General features: G+C 42.8%; 1 protein-coding gene across 8 annotated transcripts in view; it reads right to left on the reverse strand.

Moving 5' to 3' along the window:
• Nucleotides 1–14,833, reverse strand: part of RMDN3 (regulator of microtubule dynamics 3) — a 60,396-nt gene extending 45,563 nt beyond the window's left edge. For 4 of the 8 annotated variants that reach the window (XM_034769073.1, XM_034769072.1, XM_034769076.1 and 1 more), the window contains exons 1-4: nucleotides 14,703–14,744; nucleotides 13,910–14,118; nucleotides 8,438–8,633; nucleotides 6,828–6,974 (exon numbers count right to left, since the gene is read on the reverse strand). In XM_034769073.1, the coding sequence (XP_034624964.1) occupies nucleotides 6,828–6,974; nucleotides 8,438–8,633; nucleotides 13,910–14,118; nucleotides 14,703–14,734 (584 nt within the window). In that variant the 5' untranslated portion in view covers nucleotides 14,735–14,744. Of the gene's footprint in view, nucleotides 1–6,827; nucleotides 6,975–8,437; nucleotides 8,634–13,909; nucleotides 14,119–14,246; nucleotides 14,265–14,635; nucleotides 14,745–14,764 lie in introns of those variants that run through there. The other 4 variants (XM_034769079.1, XM_034769074.1, XM_034769077.1 and 1 more) reach the window with 3 other exon arrangements.
• Nucleotides 14,834–16,297: the final 1,464 nt, after the last annotated feature.

Consider the following 16,297-nt stretch of genomic DNA (forward strand, 5'->3'; position numbering starts at 1 on the left):
ATTTCAGAAGCTGGGGAATTAAGAAAAACACCTACTAACAACAAGACTCACAATAAAATCACAAGTGTTAGCAATACTGGAGATCAGAGGGGCCTCTCCCCACTTGGTGGCTCTCTTAAGGTCTGCTGTAGAGAAGAATCACGGCTAAGTCTTTGAGACTTGCGGGCCTCTCTCAAGCTTTTCGGCTGAAAAAAATCATCTTTACTCTCTAATAATCAAGAGACATTTTGAACTCTATTGGAGAAAAGGCTTGAGATTTCTCAGCATCCCTTTGATATCTTATATCAAGCGGGCTAAAACATACATTTCACAACAACATTAAAGTCAAATAGCTTTACATTTGTAATCAAATGGGTGCTAATTTTCAGCTAGGGGATCCAAGAAACTAAATTTTATTTATTACCTGTTCTAAAAAGGCAAAAAGTCTCAACTTTCTGAACTCTCCTGAACACCCATTTTTAAGGTGTCACATTAAAGTCATTCCCTGACTCACATCTAAACTATAGATTTGGGATTTTAAAAAGGAAGTGGGGAGAAAGGAGAGACAAAATAAGTTTATCATGGAAAGCTAGTTGCAACCTTCACTATGGAACTTTAATACAAATGAGGAAAAAGCTTGGAGATAATTGAGAAAGTAGGTTAGCCACGTTAAAAGGTTTTAAACTTGCTATGGCGATTCTCAAGTTTAAAAAAGTCTTATCCTGACACTTATCCTTTCACTAGTCTTCCTCTGTTAGATATGTTCTACAAAGATTTTACCCAGCTGCAAGAATCTTATTAGATCAATCACCAAGAAGGTTCAACTGAATACTTATTAGTAATTTAAAAGCCACCATGAAAGACAGTCAGGAGTAAGCCCAACAGCCCTGTAACAAAGTCTGTACTGCCCTATCTCATGGTAACAGAATACTGCTGGCTGAGGCAGCCCAATGACATCAAGCTGTTTCCTCTATCAGAGGATCTCTTTTCTGCAACCTGTGAATACTAGGAGCTCCACCTTTCAATCCATTGCAATTATCTTTATTAGTTAATGCCTCTTTAACAGCACTAGACCAACATCTCAAAAAATCCACTATCTACTGCGCTTGTTGGGTTCTGGAATTAACCTTTACATCTTCTAAAAGATGCTAGTATAGTAACTTGTGACAATGAAGACTTAAAGAAGTTCTGTATGTAATAACAGATGTATTAACACAAGGACTTTTTCAGAACCAGTTACACAAAGTGTTGTTTAACCAAATTCCTTTAATCTAAATCTTCCTCTTACCAGAATCTCAGTTTTGACCCTCCATGAATCAGTTACTCCCCCATTAGCCAAATGTTTTTAATGTTTTCAAACTATTGTCAGGTGAATGAAGTGGCTGTGTAATCTGTCTTGTTCTACTATTTTATGAGATGAACGGAAAAGCTTTTAGCATTTCACGATCCAGATTTAGGGTTGATTTTCTTCTGTGATAGTTGAAGATCCTTCACACAAATAAAGAAAGAGAAATGAATACTCTATCCTGCTGTAGGTATTCCCAGCTATTGCAGAGAAATATTGCAGGGCCTTGAATTCAGTTCCTAACTGGCAAACAAAAAATAGGTATGACACTCAACTTTGTTCTAGAATCATTGACATTTTAGGGCAAACGTGGACCCATATGGTTATAAATTAAAATGGAAGGGGAGTAGAACGTGCATATAAAGGAATACCCGACATGTCTGACAGTCAAACAAAGCCTTTTGAAAATACTCTGATTGGTAGGTAAGATGGTGGATGTTGGTTTTCTTCCTGTGGAAATATTACTACCATAGGCCTGCGCCTGCTCCCGATTACTCTAAATCAATGGTTTCAGGGGGAGCAGGCACCTTTTCATATTCTCGTTCATAAATGGATGATATTGACACTTTTGTTTTAAAGTTGTAATTTTAAGTATATACACTCTGTTAGCCTGAAATCTTAAAAAACATTAATTTGTTTAGGTCAGCTTCAGAAAAATGCTGGGTGGTCAAATGTGGCCCAAAGTTTAGGTTTTATAAAACTTGAAGACTTGTTAAAACAAACTGAGTAAATATTTCCATTTTTAATTAAGTAAAAGCATTCTTTAACTTTTAAACACACTTTTGTAAGTTGGACTACAGACTGTACAGATCGCTCTAGAGTGGGAAAGTCTGAACATTTCTCTGTGCTGGTAGAGCGGATGGTTAAGTGACATGATCTACCAGTATTCTGCCAACAATGCAAGCTGTGAGTGCAGATAAGTGTCTTCAAGGGCTTTGTTTTCAGGAAAATGTGTAATTCTCAAAGTGAAGTAGACTAAAATGAAACTGACTAGTCTCTTGTCATCGACCAGCGCCAAGAAAAATTTAAGAAGTGATGAGCATAACTGGTGCAATAATTTATTTTAATTATATTAAAGTATTATTTGTATAATAAGGAATTTTTTAACTCCTCCCCTTAAATTCCATAATGTTATTCTCACACAAAACAAACAATTACATTTCCCTTACAGTTAGTTGTAGGCTATGTCCTGGAACCTAACAGGAATTAGCCACAAATATTTGGGGCTTACTGACAACCTTTCACTTCAGAAAAAACAGACATATGTGACGTGTTTCAAAAAGTTACAAATCACTCTACAAAACCCATTAAACAACATATGCAAGCTGTTCAGTAAAACCTCTTAGCTGTCAGTATTAAAGAAAAAACAGGGCATTTCAAATACTTGGAGACAGCAATTCAGTTATAACTACATGTGCTGTGTCAATCAAGGTGAGTGAGCACATAAAAGATAGTTTGGGAGGGAAGGTTTTAAAATTATTAATCAAGAGGCTACAGTCAAAAGCCATCAAAAAGATGGTTCAGTAATTAGCACCATGGTGAGAATGGTGTTACAACAGTATACAGACAGCAATTGTTCACTGAGATTATTCTCCGCAAAAGACAGATTTGGAACAATTAAAAGTGGCCTTACTAGAAGGATGATCAAACCTGTGGAAGTATTTATAACTGGATTTTAATCACCCTGAATAGCCTGTACAAGTAAAAACAAAAAAAGTTTCTCTGAATCAACTAGAAGCTTACATGTTTTATCTGAAAGGAATACCATCTTCATCAAAACAAGATTGAGAGGACAAGCTGTAAAATGCTCAATATATCTTCAGCTGGAAACATCTCCGTCATTTCCATGTCCTACAAATGATTCTCTGTTCTCTTCAGACAGCTTTTCTTGCTTTGTTATTTTAATAACTCCTAAGAGACATGGAGGAATGTATGTTTTCTGTTTTGCCAAAGCCAAAAAGCCCAAACAAATCTTACACCTCTGTAGAATAAGCATGGGAATCCCAAGAAAGCATATTCCAAATTCCAAGATGCTGTAAACATCATCCTGTTAGGTCAATAATTGCCTTTTTTCTTACATAAAGCAGAATTATTGTGAAACTATTCTTTAGTCACTTTGAAGCACATTGGTTATCATATATCATTTGCAAGGGGTTAAAAAACGACAATGAGATCAGCTCAAATTCCTCCTCTAAGGAAAGATCTCACAAAATATGGAGAACCTGGAAAAGTTTTACCATCAGCTTAAGACAAACACCGTAGGAAGACAAACACTGTAGGAAGAGATAGAAACTTTCAGTTTTCTTCCTCCATGCAGCCACACACACTTTACAAGTTGGCCCACCCATTATCAGCAGGCAGAGGCAACATGCTAGTTATATGCACTGGCATAATTATTTGAAGATTCATTTAGACCTGCAAATGACACTGAGAAAACACACACGGTAATTTGGAACCCTCAGTCTAAAAGACATATCGTTTGCCTTTCCATGAGAAAATACTGACAGAATTTTATGCTTAGGAACTGCTTCATGCCCTTCTTAATCTATTGACTTTAAGAAAAAAAAATAAAATAAAAAAATAAAAAGGCAGGAAAGAGAAGACTTTCCTCCTCTTGACCAGAGGTATGCGCACCCAGTAGGCATCCTACTTATAAAGCATCAGGTGACTTATGGTACTCAGATAGTACAAGGATACATATGGTAAGAATCTAAATAAAATGACAAACATATAAGCATGACCCTAACAAAATGAGGTTTTACATAGTCTTAGCCCTGGTCTACACTACGAGTTTAGGTCGAATTTAGCCACGTTAAATTGATTTAACCCTGCACCCATCCATACAATGAAGCCATTTTTGTCAACTTAAAGGGCTATTAAAATCAAATTCTGTACTCCTCCCAGATGAGGGGATTAGCCCTGAAATCGACCCTGCTGGGTTGAATTTGGGGTAGCGTGGACATAATTCAACGATATTTGCCTCTGGGAGCTATCCCACAGTGCTCCATTGTGACTGCTCTGGACAGCGCTCTCAACTCAGATGCACTGACCAGGTAGACAGGAAAAGCCCCGCAAACTTTTGAATTTCATTTCCTGTTTGGCCAGCATAGCAAGTTGATCAGCACAGGTGACCATGGAGTCCCAGAATTGCAAAAGAGCTCCAGCATGGCCTGAACGGGAGGTACTGCATCTGATCACTGTATGGGGAGACGAATCTGTGCTATCCAAACTCCGTTCCAAAAGACGAAATGCCGGAATATTTGAAAAAATCTCCAAGGGCATGAAGGACAGAGGTTATAACAGGGACCCGCAGCAGTGCCGTGTGAAGACTACCAAAGAACCAGAGAGGCAAACGGCCCCTCCGGGTCAGAGCCCCAGACACGCCGCTTCTATGATGAGCTGCATGCCATTCTAGGGGGTGCCCCTATAACTACCCCACCCCTGTGCTTCCCTCCTCCCCCACTCCTCCCAGACTACCTTGGCAGTTATCCCCCCATTTGTGTGACGAATTAATAAAGAATACATGAATTTGAAACAATGACTTTATTGCCTCTGCAAGCGGAGATCAAAAGGGGGAGGGAAGGGAGGTTGGCTTACAGCGAAGTAGAGTGAACCAAGGGGGCGGGTTTTCATCAAGGAGAAAAACAGAACTTTCACACTGAAGCCTGGCCAGTCATTAAACTGGTTTTCAAAGCTTCTCTGATGCAGAGTGTGCCCTGCTGTGCTCTTCTAACCGCCCTGGTGTCTGGCTGCGCGTAATCAGCGGCCAGGCAATTTACCTCAGCCTCCCACCCTGCCATAAACGTCTCTCCTTTACTCTCACAGATACTGTGGAGCACACAGCAAGCAGTAATAACGATGGGAATATTGGTTTCGCTGAGGTCTAACCCAGTCAGTAAACTGCGCCAGCGAGTTTTTAAATGTCAAAGGCACATTCTACCACCATTATGCACTTGCTCAGCCTATAGCTGAACTGCTCCTTACCACTGTCCAGGCTTCATGAGCAATGGGAGCAAGGGGTAGGCGCCACCGTGCGGTGCTGCCAACTGGGAAAGCAGCCTGAGGCAAAAGCCTCCAGCTGGCATGATATTCCAGGCAGGACTGAATTTCCATTAGACAAAACTTAAAGAAGAGAATGACCTGGAGTCATTCCCATTTTTGTCCAGGCGCCCCCGACTGACCTCACTGAGGCCAGCCAGAAGCACCCATGTCTGCCCAGGTGCCCCCGACCAACCTAACTGTGGTCAGCCAGGAGCACCCACGGGACGATGGCTAGCAGTCATATTACACCGTCTGCCGTCCGCAAGGCAAGCCAAGGGGATGCTGCTGTGTAGCACTGCAGTACCGTGTCTGCCAGCAGGACCCAGGAGACATACCGTGACAGTGAGCTGAGCAGGCTCCATGCTTGCCGTGGTATGTCGTCTGCACAGGTCACCCAGGGAAAAAGGCGAGAAACAATTTTTTGCTGTTGCTTTCACGGAGGGAGGGAGGCCTGAGCTCAACCCAGAATTCCAATGGGTGGCGGAGACTGCGGGATAGCTACCCAGTGCAACACTCTGAAAGTCTACGCTAGCCTCGGTACTGTGGATGCACACCGCCAACTTAATGCGCTTAGTGGGGACACAATCGACTGTATCTAATCAATTTCTAAAAAAAATCGACTTCTATTAAATCAACCATTTCGTAGTGTAGACATACCCTTAGAATTAGAGGTGTTGTATTCTGTTTAACTTCCTTTTAATTTCAGAATGTTTTAGAAAACATTACTTCAAAAGTAATTTTAGTTTATGGTCTGACATTTGCTGTTGCTCTTGGCCACTCTGACCCCAAATGATTTGTTAATGTTAACGAGATTTACATAATCTCTCCCAGAATGTCACGTTTAGAATTATAGTACCCATCTCCTTCCAACCCAGCCAAAGGCTTATTCCAATCACCCTTTAGTCAGTGAGCTCAGCTTCACCCTCAACAGTGGGTTCTTGCTCCCAGCTGTACCTCACTACAGTAGATTTCATAGGTTTGCGTTAAATGGAGCCCTGCTGCTCAAACTCTCAGTGAAAGTTGCCTGTCCCTAACTAGAGCACCTCTCTTGAATTACAATTCAAAGAACACCATACTCCACAATTATAACTAGAGCCAACTGGAGTATTTCTTATTTCCCTCCAGCCCTGTCATAATTTCCTTGCCAGTTTGCCTGCAATGGCATATAAACTGTCACACCTCACCCTGACTGTTGATCAAACAGGAACTGGAAGGGATAATTATTTTTTTTTAAATTATAAAACATGGTAGCAAAATTACAATGCTTGGTAGGAGGACTCAGGGGCAGGTGTAGTATCTGAAACTTCTAGCTTTTTAAAGAAAATCAACAGCTAGGTTTCATGCAAGAAGGAAAAAAAAATGCATCTATTGAAACATCCCATCTATGATATAGAATATGATGAAGTAAGTGACTACTAAGTTTCAGAGACCAAGAACAGTTCTTAACTGATGTTCTGCTTACCCTCCCTCACTTTCACCATCATCTGTATTGGCCCCTCTTGAGCTGGCTGTGAAATAAATAGAGCTGGACCCTGTGGAATCACTCCTCTCTCTAGGAAATGGGTATCGCCTCCGCCGAGTTACCTTCTGGGTTTCTTCCAGGTGGGACCTGAAAGACAGACAGAAAAACAGTGATGATGAGAGAAGTGTCTATTTCAGACCATGTCAATTTCTTTGTTTCTAATCCCCCAATCTATTACATCCACTCCATATCAAAGGAGCAATAATTAAAATGGCTACTTGTTCCTGCTTCATGTGGGTGAAGTCACAAATTGCCAAGTTTAAAATACTGTGGGCTACACTGTAAATGAGATCAAACAAACTCGCATGCAGATATAAAGTGTATATAATCATACTTCCAGTGAAGAAAGATGAAGGAACATTATTTATCATTCATATTATCATAGTGCCTAAAGGCCCTAGTCAGAGACAAGGATCTCACTAAGCTACATGTTCTATGAACACAAAACAAAAAGACAGCCCCTGCCCCCAAAGAGGTCATGTTTTACAGGATATTCCATTCACTACGTAATCTACAGTAGATATGAATGGGACAAACATTGCTACAGAGACAAGAAAAGAGCCAGAAATGTACAGACCACAAGTCCGTCTGGTTCAGCATCTGTCCAAGACAGCTGAGAGCACCCAATGCTTAGAGGAAGGAAAACACCCACAATGCACCTAGTCTTATGTACAGTGTTGTACATGACAAGAAAACATAATTCCTGAAATAGGGAGATGATCACACATCCTGAAGCATAGATATGACTTCTCATACTGTCACTGTTTTGTACAACTATAAGTATTAATTGTCAAAGTTACAGGCCTAAGAGTCCAGAGTAACTGTTCCACTGACCTTTGAGTAAGTGTACAGCTAGGGTGAAATACTGACCCCAGTGAAGTCAAAGGGAGTTTTGACTTGAGTAGGGCCAGAATTTCACCTCTAGTGAACAAGCAAACTGTATAAGAGAAATATTTCCATTTATTGGTTCTAGATTTACTAGGCTTTTAATTTCACTGAATATCTCCTTGTGCTTGTGTTACAAACAAATCGAAAAGGATTGAATGATTAGTTTTCACTATTCCTGTCACAATTGACAACTTAAAGCCAATTCCTTCCAGTTCTTTTCCTTTCCAGTTTAAATAATCGTACTTTTTAGTGGAATTTACACAAAATGAGATTGTAAACACATGCCTGTGCATGCTCAGATTATCCAGACTGTAGAATATTGAGCATACATTGGATTTCAAATTTCCTTGGCTGGCATTGGATCTCTGTTTGGGGGAGTTAGGTGGGGGAAGATGGGACAAATTTTAGAAAACAGTAGCTTACAACCTTGCCCATTTTTAGAGCATTATTGTAATGAAGGGTGAATATGCACTGTGCATGAGAGACTTGTCCTGATTCCCATTTATACAAGATACTTAGGTTGATATCTTCGTTAGAGAAGGCAGAGAGGACAAAATTGTTTTCACCTAAAACCTGCTGATCTGTGAGCTCTTTCAAGGCATATAGAGAGATGGTTTTCTAATTGTTTATAATTGACAAAAGGAGGGTGGTTTTGTACGTACTTGACTTCTCCAATGATCTCCCCAGCTAAACTCTGCAGGCTGTTCTTCAGCTCCTCCACTTCTTTTCGTAGCTCTATAATGTTTTTCAGCACAAAGTCCAGACGGTTCAGCACTTCCACCTGCTCTTCTCGTGTTAAAAGAGTTGTGTATGTAATGCCATCACCAGCCTCCATTGGTGCTTGTCTTATAAGCAGAACTAAAAGAGTGAGGAAAAAATTAATTAGACAGAGGTGAGTGGCAAAGATTAGAAACAGGAAAACATTGCCAGATGCTTGTTTCTGGGCATTCAAAGAGGGAATAAAACAATGTAATAGTGCACTGTAGGAAAAAAAATGAATACATCAGTGACCACTGCAATTTACGAGGTTGCTTATTTTTAAGCATGTGTTCCTTTCTTTTCATTTGTTAAAACTATTTGTCTGTCACAGGCAGGTTTTAAAGTTATATTCCCACTAAGACTAAGGTGACAGCAATTTTTAAGAAAGGCTCCAGAAGTAATCCCAGCGATTACAGGCCAGTAAGCCTGACTTCAGTACTGGGCAAACTGGTTGAAACTATAGTAAAGAACAGAATTATTAGACACAGATGAACATGATTTGTTTGGGAAGACTCAACATGATTTTTGTAAAGGGAAATCATGCCTCAATCAATCAATCAATCTACTAGAATTCTTTGAGGGGGTCAACAAGCATGTGGACAAGGGTAATCCAGTGGATATAGTGTACTTAGATTTTCAGAAAGCCTTTGGCAAGATCCCTCACCAAAGGCTCTTAAAGCAAAGTAAGCTCTCATGGAATAAGAGGGAAGATCTTCTCATTGATCAATAACTGGTTAAAAGATAGGAAACAAAGGGTAGAAATAAATGGTCAGTTTTCAGAATGGAGAGAGGTAAATTGTGGTGTCCCCCGGGGGTCTGTATTGGGACAGGTACTTCAACATATTCATAAATAAGCAACAAAAAACAAACAAACAAAAAAAGGAGCAAACAATGCAGTGGCAAAATTTGCAGATGATACAAAACTACTCAAAATACTTAAGTCCAAAGCAGATTGCGAAGAGTTGCAAAGGAATCTCACAAAACTGGGTGACTGGGCAACAAAATGGCAGTTGAAATTCAATGTTGATAAATGCAAAGTAATGCATATTGAAAAACAATCCCAACTATACATATAAAATGATGTGGTCTAAATTAGTTGTTACCACTCAAGAAATGACTATGGGGTAATAGGGGTATATAAAATCATGACTTGTGTGTAGAAAGTAAATAAAGAAGTGTTATTTACTCCTTCTCATCACGCAAGAACTAAGGGTCACCAAATGAAATTAATAGGTAGCAGGTTTAAAACAAAAAGAGAAGCAAGTATTTCCTCACACAACGCACAGTCAACCTGTGGAACTTTTTGCCAGAAGATATGACGTGCAAGACTATAACAGGTTCAAAAAAGAACTGGATACGTTCCTGGAGGATAGGTCCATCAATGGCTGTTGGTCAAGATGGGCAGGGATGGTGTCTGTAGCCTCTATTTGCCAGAAGTTAGGAATGGGTGACAGGGGATAGATCACTTGATGATTACCTGTTTTATTCATTCCCTCTGAAGCATCTGGGATTTGCCATTGTCAGAATACAGGATACTGGACTAGATGGATCTTTGGTCTGACCCAGTATGGCTGTTCTTATGACCAGGGTGGATAAAAATCAATGATTTTTTTTTTATAAAATGCTTTCTGAGGAAAAAATCTACATAAAGATAGTTTTAATTAAGATATCTTTGAGCTACAATATATCTCATCATGGAATAGGGATTATAAATTCTAAGTCTCTAGTATGAAACAATATATTCATGTAATGCTAAGAAAAGTTTTATAAATGAGTTCCAATAGTTCATGGATTTGGGACCCAAATTTATAGGGTTCCAGGGGCTTCTGTATTAGGGCTACCATACGTCCGGATTTCCCCAGACATGTCCGGCTTTTCGGTCTATAAATAGCCATCCGGGGAGGCGGGGGGGGGGATTTCTAAAAACCTAGAAGTGTCTGGGATTTCCCCCCGGTCGGATATTTATAGATCGAAAAGCGGCAGCCAAGCACCGCTGGACAACCAAAGCCCCTTCCCAGCTCCCCCCATCCCCTGCAGCCTTAGCACACTGCCCTGCCCCACAGCTGTCTTCCCCCTCCTCCCCTCCCCTGAACACTCCACACCCCCTGCTCCTCCCCCTCCCCTGCTTCCCACAAATCAGACGTTCGCGGGAAGTCTAAAAACAAGCAGGGGCAGGCGGGCAGCAGCAGATAAGCTGGGGGGGCGGGGGGGAGGAGACACGAGAAGGAGGGCTCCGGGGAGGCGAGGCGCGGTCCAGTTCAAGCGGCTCCCTCCAGTCCCAGCCGAGCGGCTCCGGCCCCAGCGACTGCGGCCCGGCTCGGGCCCCGGGTCACCGGCGCCAGCTGAGCACCCCCGGCCCCGGCGGCTCTGGCCCCAGCCCCAGCAGCTCTGGCCCCTGGGCACCGGCCCCGGTTCTGGCCGAGCAGCACCAGCCGAGCACCCCCGGCCCCAGCAGCTCCAGCACTGGCCCCAACGGCTTGGGTCCCGGGGCACTGGCTTCTTAGATACCTTCATGCTGTTTCACATCTGATACTCCTTGATGAAACATAGGAGCCTTGTCTTATAACAAGCTTATTCAAAGTGATACAAGCTACGGAAGTGAGATCTTGGATGAGTGTTGCCATTTTCATAATGTAATTAAAATACTGTAATGATAAATAATAAATAATGTGTAATAAGCATGTCATAAAAACGAATTTTATATCTGCAAGATCGCTTTTATAATTTATTCTCAGGTAAAGGAGAAAATCCCTGGAAATATTCTTTTTTAGGAGGGGGTTCGCGAGACTTGACATTTTGGTGAAAGGGGTTCACAGGTTGTTAAAGTTTGGGAACCACTGATTTAGAGGGATACAACTGGAACAAACAAACAAACAAAAAAAACCTTCTGGTGTAAACAAGTTTCTTTATCTATGTTACTACCACCACCATGATTTATTGAAAGTGAAACATTTAACACTCTAATTTGTTTCTATTTAGGATCATTGACAATAAGTACTTCTTCACACAAAACACAGTCAACCTGTAGAACTTGTTGCCAGGGGATGTTGTGAAGGCCAAAACTATAACTGAGTTCAGAAAATAATTAGATAAGTTCATGGAGGATACATCCATCAATGGCCATTAACCAAGGTCAGGGATGCAACCCCATGCTCTGGGTCTCCCTAAGCCTGTAAAGGCTAGAAGCTGGGAGTGGACGAAAGGAGATGGATCATTTGATAAATGACCTGTTCCACTCCTTCCCTCTGAAACACCTGGCATGGGCCACTGTTGGAAGACAGGACATTAGGCTAGATGGACCATAGCCTATCCCACTATGGCCACTCTGATGTCCTTACTTTTATGCAGTTGAACACAATCTAGTTACTGTAATGATCTAATTATTCAGTTCCACATGCTTGTCCACATTACTACTTTTAAACAAGTGTTTTAAGAGAAGTAAAATAGTATAAAGAAAATTAACATCAGTTAGATGCAAGTTCTTTGGGGGTAGAGAATGTCTTTTTATTTTGTGTTTGTACAGCACCTAGCACACTGGGGTCCTGGTTCTCTTTAAATAAAATATTTTGTCCCCCATTTGGTTATGAAAAAACCATTTAGAAACTTACTATGGTCTAGCTCAGAGGTTCTCAACCATTTTCTTTCCGTGGCCCCTCTCAACAGGCTATAAAAACACCAGGGCCCAGTTGGGGAGAGGTGGGGGACTCAGGGCTCTGGGCCAGGGGTGGACCCTCAGGCATAAGTGTAGTTGGTATGTCCATTTCTTTTTTCTTTTTTTTTTTTTTTTTGGGGGGGGGGGGGGGGGGGGAGGGAGGGAAGGTAGCAGAGGCCGGCAGGGCTTGGGCCAGCTCCACACAGCAGGGTCCAGGAAGGCAATGCCACCTCCACCCGCTGACTCACCTCAGCAGGCCACCCAGCCTGTCTGGGTTGTGTGCAGTGGGGGTTCTGCACTTTTTGAGAACCGCTGGTCTAGCTCCTGTAAAGTAAGCCCTATTCAAGCTGATGTGGCTCTGCATGAACACTGGAGCAAATCCAGGTGGACCCAGTTGCAGGATCTACCCCAAACTATATAGAGGAAAACAAGGTCACTGACTGTATGCAAAGCAAACAAATCAGAAAAAGCAGAGAAAAACCATCTCTCTTTTTAGTCTTCCGTATTATTTATAACACATGTAGCAAATGACTTTTTAAACTAAAAAAGTCACTTTGGTAAGTTGACTATGTTTTTCTCAGGTGTCTGGCTGGTGGGTCTTGCCCACATGCTGAGAGTCTAAGTGATCACCGTATTTGGTGTCAGGAAGGAATTTTCCCCCAGGTCAGATTGGCAGACACCCTAGGGGTTTTTCACCTTCCTCTGCAGCATGGGGCCTGGGTCACTTGCAGTTTAAACTAGTGTAAATGGTGGATTCTCTGTAATTTGAAGTCTTTAAAATCATGATTTGAGGACTTCAGTAACTCAGCCAAAGGTTACAGGTCTATCACAGGAGGAGGGGAGTAAAGTTTTTGTGGCCTGCAATATGCAGGTCAGACTAGATGATCATGATGTTCCCTTCTGACCTTAAAGTCTATGTCCCTTCAGGTTTCCCTTCTACAGATTTGCAAATCTGCAGAATAGCCTTGTGCTAGTATATCTGCAAAAGTGAAAGTGAATGAAAACTGACTAAAGAAGAAAGTGAAAGCTACTATTTAGTATCCTAGTTAAATGGCTTCCTAAAAGAAATGAAACCTCATAAATGGTGAAAACTAAATTATGGTAATCATAACTGGCTGCATGTGGGCAACCCCCTAAACTTGCATGGTGCCTCCCTGACTTCAATGTGGGGTCCATAACACAGAGCTCCATATAAAATTAGGGCCAAAGACTGGAGAATGTGATGTTACACAATGCATGATGTTTAGCATCCTGCTTGTTTATGATTTGTGTTCTTTAAAGTATTTAAGAATAATTTATTCTGTTCAATTCTTCGCTGAGATGAATTGGGGTTTGTTCAGCACTTAGCAACTAGCTGGAAGAAGGCTGCTTATCTTGGATCTTTACAATTCTTTAATTAACTAGCAGGTTATTATATTAATTTGATGATAGTGTGCATTTAATTTTTCCAGTAACAAGTGGATTATTTTTAATTTATGTCAGTTATTTTAAAATGATCTACTGAAGTGTCTTATATATCATATTTTGGGTGAGCAGGTGGGCAGTTTATCTCCTGAAATGGTAATATCCCAATTATATACTGACCATTTCTGAGCTACAAATAGAAAAAGCAGTAGTGGTAGCACTGAACCAAAGTTAAGGCATGAAGGACAAATCCACCCTTGCCAGTCAGAGACCAGTTTTGCAGATAACACAGAAGAAGAAACAGAAATAATTACTGTACCCTGGTTATGGTGCCCCCGAGTCTCTGCATTTTCATGGGGCCCCACAGAGTTCTGCATGTACTGAACCCCAGAGTGCCTGGAGCTGCGTCCCCACCAGGGCCTTTTCCGCCTCTGTCTGTAGAACACATACAAGAACCCGATCCCTGCAGCCGCACCCAGCAGTATCCCAAGCCCCACACGGGACACCCTCAGTTTGGACATGATGTGCCTGAAAGAAGCAGACAGGATACAAGTCAAATGAATGTCAGTCACCACCTCTCCCCACTTCAGCACCTCGGAGGACCCCCCCAGGGGGGAGCAGTGCTCCAGCCCGAAACCTCTCGAGCCAGCCCTGACCTCTGCAACCAAGCGAGCAGCCCCCGAGTGTGAGCCTACCGAGGGGGGCGGGGTGGGAGCGCTCTTCGCAGCCCTGCGGCACCCCGCTCACCCAGCCTCGCACCAGCCCGGCGCGGACACGGCTGCTCTGGGGCCCGCCTGTCACCCAGGCACGCGCCGCCCCATGGCCGAGGGCGCAGCTAGGGCCCGGGGGAAGGGCCGGGGCCGGCCGTTTATCACCCCGCAGCCTGGGCGGTTATACCCGGCTCGCGCCAGGCTGGGGCGGCTGAGCTGGGACAACGCTGCCAGCCACTGACTGTCGCCGTAGGGAGCGGAGCCGGTAGTCGGCGCTGCGTGGTAACACACACACGCGCCCCGGGCCCCACAGCAGGGTACTCAGGGTTACTCACACCACCATGCCCTGCGCTCCCCGCGCGGCCACCGTCCTACCGCTACCCCGCCACACGCGCCCCTCACTCTGCCCAGGAGCCGCCCTCCCGCCGGCGCATAGAGATGACGTATCGAGAGCCCCCCCTTACACTGCCCCTTCCAGCCCTCAGCCCCGTCCAAAGTGCCGGCGGTGGAATGATGTCATCAGCACCGCCTTATGGGCTAGAAACGCTAGCTGAGACCACATCACGTGACTCTGCCCGTGGGCTAAGGGCGCGTGACTGCGGGGAGCCAATGAGCGTGAGGCAGCGGGTGGGTGTGTATATGGGGGTGGGGCCGGCGCGGGGCAGCGTGTGTCTTTAGCCTTTTTCCCATGAACACTTTTGGTTGGGTGGCTGTCCGTGTAGCTGGTTACACTCACAAAGATGGGGCCCAGAGATATTTAGGCTCCTAACTGCTATTGATTTCCATGGAGAATCTGGGCCCTAGAGCCCAGGGGAATTTCAGGTCAGCTAACTCAACTGTTTTGTAGGCTCAAGGATGAGGTCCAAAGTGTGGAGCCCGCAGAACACAGGGCCCTCTGTGGCTTCAAAACCAAGTGTCTAACCCTCTTTGCTATAGACACACTTGACCAAAAAAAACAAAACAAAAAAACAACAACACAGCAGTGGAGGAGCACTCAGTTTTCCCCCCAGCAGGAACACTGTTACATCATTTCATTTTGTAGTGATCACCAAGGTAAAATTTGGACTGCTGATCGTTTTATTGGTTATGTCAGAAAGCCGCAGAGCAGTACCAGAGGACCCAAGACTTCAAAGCCTCCTCTCATACAAGTTTGGAACATTCAGGCACTAAACTTATTCATTTAAATTCAACTTTTCTTAAAACATGTTTTTGGCTTTGCACTGTATGCAGGTGATATCAGGTGAAGAACAGATACTTCTTGAGGCTCTGAGTTGCCCCACTATCTTGTGCTAGGAATCTGCTGTTAGCCTTTCAGACTGCATTGGTGACGTAGGATCTTTTGGAGAAGGCAGCTGAAACACATTTGTTCTGATAAAACTTTGATATTGAATGGAGAGAGGGCACTCAATTTCCTCAAACTCTCATTATTATTTGCAGTCTTGTTGTTATCAGGAAAGCAATAACAGGCTCAAGGCAACATGAGTTTGAATTCATATCTCCATGCATATTAAAGATGATATCTGAGTAGTACCACACCACTGCTTTGATTGTACTCTGTTGTTTGTCTTGTGCTTCAGATATCAACCTTTATGAATGCAATAAAAACAATCTGTGAATGTGGTAGATGCTACCTTAGCCCCTTTGTTTTTTCCCTTTTAACTCCTTACTCCAATGGAAAGCTGTCTTATTTTGGCAGTTAGGGTACTGAATCAGAAGATAGAGATAGAAAAGACCTATTCAATCATCCACTCTATTGCTCCCCTACTGTACACTATACAGTGTCCTGTGTGGTCTAGTTTTAAAAGTTCTAAGCAATGAGGCTTCTAGCAATTCTCTTAGAAGACTATTCTGCAGTTTAGTAGATCTCATTAACAGGAAGTTTTTCCTGAAATACATCTTTGTTTCACACAAAATAATTCTCCCTTCTTGGTATTTACATTTTTCAGATATTTGTAGTATTGTGTACCCCTATAGTCACTGTTAAGCAATTAGCCTAA

This window comes from Trachemys scripta, chromosome 4 (assembly GCF_013100865.1).
Source record: "Trachemys scripta elegans isolate TJP31775 chromosome 4, CAS_Tse_1.0, whole genome shotgun sequence".
NCBI lineage: Eukaryota > Metazoa > Chordata > Testudines > Emydidae > Trachemys > Trachemys scripta.